We start from the raw sequence: 3,597 nt of genomic DNA, 5'->3' as shown, positions 1-3,597 counted from the left end.
TCTGAATGACCTGCACAAGCTCCCACCAGGAAAGCAGGACAGGAGCGGAGCAAGCAGGGGAGGGGGAGCCTGTCGGGTTTCTCATTAGCCCGCTTCCTCCTGACCTGATTGCCGGTCCTTGCTCCAGGTGTGTGGGCTGATGCTGACTCTTATGACGCCCTGAGCTACTTACCTTTCGTCCTCTGACATGTCCCTGGAAAAGAGCGCCTGTTGTCCCATAAGGTGCGCTTCAATTTCTTCTAAATGCTCCCGGAAACTCCGGCAGACAGTCTTCATGGTTTCCATCTCGTGGGCTGTGCACTGGGAGCAAGGAGCAAGTGCAGAGTCACTCTCCTGGGAGGAAGTCCTTCCCGAGGGACACACTACAAAGCCTCTCTCCACTACAGAGTGCCACCCTAACTGGACCCACCTGGTCGCAAAGACTCTTCCATGGACCAAATTGTGCAACCCCTTCTCCACCTCCACCCTCGCCCCCAAACACTTGGAGTCTTAACTCTTCTAAGTGTGCATGCGATTCTGGGCGAGATGGGGGTTTTCTTTGCATTCCTGGGGCTGTATCAGAATAGTTTCTGTCCTCCGGAGTCCTTTCTGTCTTGAGTTCTTAAATGAGCTGACTCGCCACAGAAGGAAGCACAAATGGGGAAGGCAGAGGCCAGATGGCAGGAATGACCAAGAAAGTGAGGAATGCTTGGGCCACAGATGCTGAAAGAGATGGAGGGGTCTCGCCCTAGCGTCACTGCCCTGAGTCAGGACTTCCAGCCTCCTGTGCTGAGAAAACAAGTCTCTGTTCTTTAAAGCATCCCACCTGTGGCATTTTGGGGGCAGCAGCAGAAGGCAGGCTGCAAGCAAAACAAGAAGAAGCAAATATTTTGAGCTAAGGCTCTCATTTCTTGAAGCGATGATAGACAGTCCTCGCCTGGGACCCGGGTACAGGGCTTGTTGAGCAGCCCTCTGAGTGGAGAAGACCAGACCCATCCCGGAGGTGGACAGGCGCTCTGGGGGACTGCAGGGTGCAGGGATGTGAGGAGAGCCCCTGCGTCAGTATTCAATCTTTTGAAAAAAATGTTGGTGCTAACTACGACCTCATTCTTGGTATCAATAAAGTGGAACACGTCTGTTCAGGTGGTATATGTTTAAGGACAATCTGCTTAGAATATAATTGATTAGTTTCAGCCTGCTCAACCCAAGGCCCTGGTGGTTGGAACCTGTGGGATCAGCTTCTCCTGGCGAGGACACACATCTGGACCCAGACTAGCACAGGTACACAATGGTATCCCAATTTCTCCACAAACAGGGCTCTGGAATTTAATTCTACCTCCATGTCTCCAAACCACGCTCCCCATCATCCCTGATGTGAAGCAGCTTCTAAGACATACTCTTGCCTTAGTAATGCAGGATCCCTGGTAGCTGTACTCCTAGAAAGTGCTGGAAACACATAGGGGCAGTTCTACCCTGTTCTATAGGGGCAGTCTGACTCCGAATTGGCTCAATGGGAGTGAGTCTGGCTTTTGGTATTTGATAGCACTGGCTGCTATCTGAAAGGTGAGCATTTTGGACCCACTAGCTGCCCCACAGGAGAAAGATGTGACCATTTGCTTCTGTAAATAGTTTAGCCTTGAGACTTTACAGAGCAGCTTGATTCTGTTACTGAGTGGGAATGGATGTCACAGCAACAGGTTTGGATTTTTGTTGTTGTTGTTGCTAGCCTATTCAAATGGTATCTCCTCACAGCTCCCAAACCCAGTCCATCTGCTGAGAACTCAAATAACATGTTGAATTCCATCTAAGATCAGACCATCCTTTGAGGACTTTCATGACTCAGAACCACAGTGCCACCGCCTGACTGAGTGCTGTGAATGTTTGCAATCTCCACCAGGCCTGTGGGCTTGAAAGCCTCCCAGTTCCACGCGGCAGAGTGCTCTGAGTTCCACACACACTGCCTTTGCTAACTTCCTATGAACAGAATCCTAATAGCTTACAGTCTATCTAGCTACCCCTTTGACAGGTAAGACAGGCAATGAGATGGAACGGACAACACGAAGTGCGCTTTTCAGAAGCTCTTAGAGGGACCTGAGTTAGCTGGCCCGTGGGCTCCTGTTAAGCTTTCATGCCCCCTCCTTCTAAGGAGATAACCTCCCACCTGTTTCTAGGCAGCCTGGTCTCTCAGCCCTTTCCCCAAAGTCCATGACCATGATCTGAACATCCTGATGGCTATTTTGGTGGAGATTCTCATCATCTTTGGAAATAGTTTCATATGTGTAATATTTTTATATCTCCATTATTGTTTGAGAGTTTGATTCTGATTCTGCGCTCTAGTTGTTTTATCCTGGACACCATACATTGCACAGGGAAGCTCTCCCGTTATTTTTGGCATCCACCTGAATGGATTTGTTCTAGGTCGGGTGGAGCAGCCCTGAGGGTGCTCTCGGGCAAGCTTTGCACTGCTCACCCCAAGGTCAAACACTAAGTTCAAATGCCTCTGTTGCTCCATGGGAGGACAAACTGAGGCTGTTTGCTCCCTAATGATTTACAAAGCCTCCGACAGCCTATGTTGAGATGCATGAGATAGAGTCCAGCCAATGGCCACGTGTTTCCTTTTTTGGGAGAGAAGTCTGGGAATCATTACCACTGCTGACTCCAGTGTTTGAGAAGTAACCGGGAGGATGGGCCTTTAAAACTAGAAAAGGATTATTTAATAAATACATTTTTTGACATAAAATGGTTAATAAAGTTATCTACACTGGAAAAATAACCCCACAACCAGATTTCAAACCCAATTTTCCTGGTCCTTAAAAAAAATTTTTTTTTTAGTCGATTTGAGTCACAGCTGGACATATGGGAAGTTATCTGCCCCTTAGCAGTGAGCTGATTGAGTGGCTCTCCTAAGAAGCCCTGCTGATGTCCTGGGCTGAGCAGTTCTATCCTTCTGTCTTGCTATGAGGCAGACTCAACGACAATGACCTTGAGCAGATTCTTGCAAGGTCAGCCAGCGGTTCAAAACCACCAGCCATTCCTTGGGAGCAGCATGAGGCTTTCTGTTCCCATAAAGAGCCACAGCCTTGAAAACTCACAGGGGCATTTCTATTCTGCCCTACAGGGCTTCTATAGGGTAGAATGGACTATGTGGCAGTGAGTTTGGTCTTGGGCAAGACTGACCAATTGTTTCAAATTCATTTTAAAATTCTAGGGTGGTGAGTGCACAAGGCCAGGGGCCATGTGAAATATGGGTCTTATATATTATGGACATTTAATTGTATGCTTAGTTTAGAGCAACTCTTTATGGATAAAAGGAAATGGGGTTAGGGGATAGCCTCTGGACTTGAAGCTGAAAGTGTGTGCTTTCCCTGTGAAAGGAAGTGATGTGATTGGCTCTGAAGGCTGCCATCTCCTGGTCACTTGGAAACATTAAAAAGAAATACAGCTTAGCTCTAGATCAGTGGATCTCAACCTTCCTAATGCTGCAACCCTTTAATACAGTTCCTCACGTTGTGGTGACCCCTCAACCATAAAATTATTTTTGTTGCTCCTTTATAACTGTAATTTTGCTACTGTTGTGAATCGGGCAACCCCTGTGAAAGGGTCATTCGACCCCCAAAA

At 47.8% G+C, this 3,597-nt stretch overlaps 1 protein-coding gene across 1 annotated transcript in view; it reads right to left on the bottom strand.

Annotated features, from left to right (window-relative positions):
- ITPRID1 (ITPR interacting domain containing 1) overlaps positions 1 to 3,597 on the bottom strand; it is a 201,061-nt gene that overhangs the window by 2,375 nt on the left and 195,089 nt on the right. Inside the window, exon 12 of the mRNA XM_045288665.1 lies at positions 173 to 300. Coding sequence (XP_045144600.1) covers positions 173 to 300 — 128 coding nt within the window. The remainder of the gene's footprint in view (positions 1 to 172; positions 301 to 3,597) is intronic.

Source organism: Echinops telfairi, unplaced genomic scaffold, assembly GCF_000313985.2.
Source record: "Echinops telfairi isolate 266 unplaced genomic scaffold, ASM31398v2 ScPeMD7_23;HRSCAF=83, whole genome shotgun sequence".
Taxonomy (NCBI): domain Eukaryota; kingdom Metazoa; phylum Chordata; class Mammalia; order Afrosoricida; family Tenrecidae; genus Echinops; species Echinops telfairi.
This window is presented reverse-complemented; position numbering and strand designations above follow the sequence as displayed.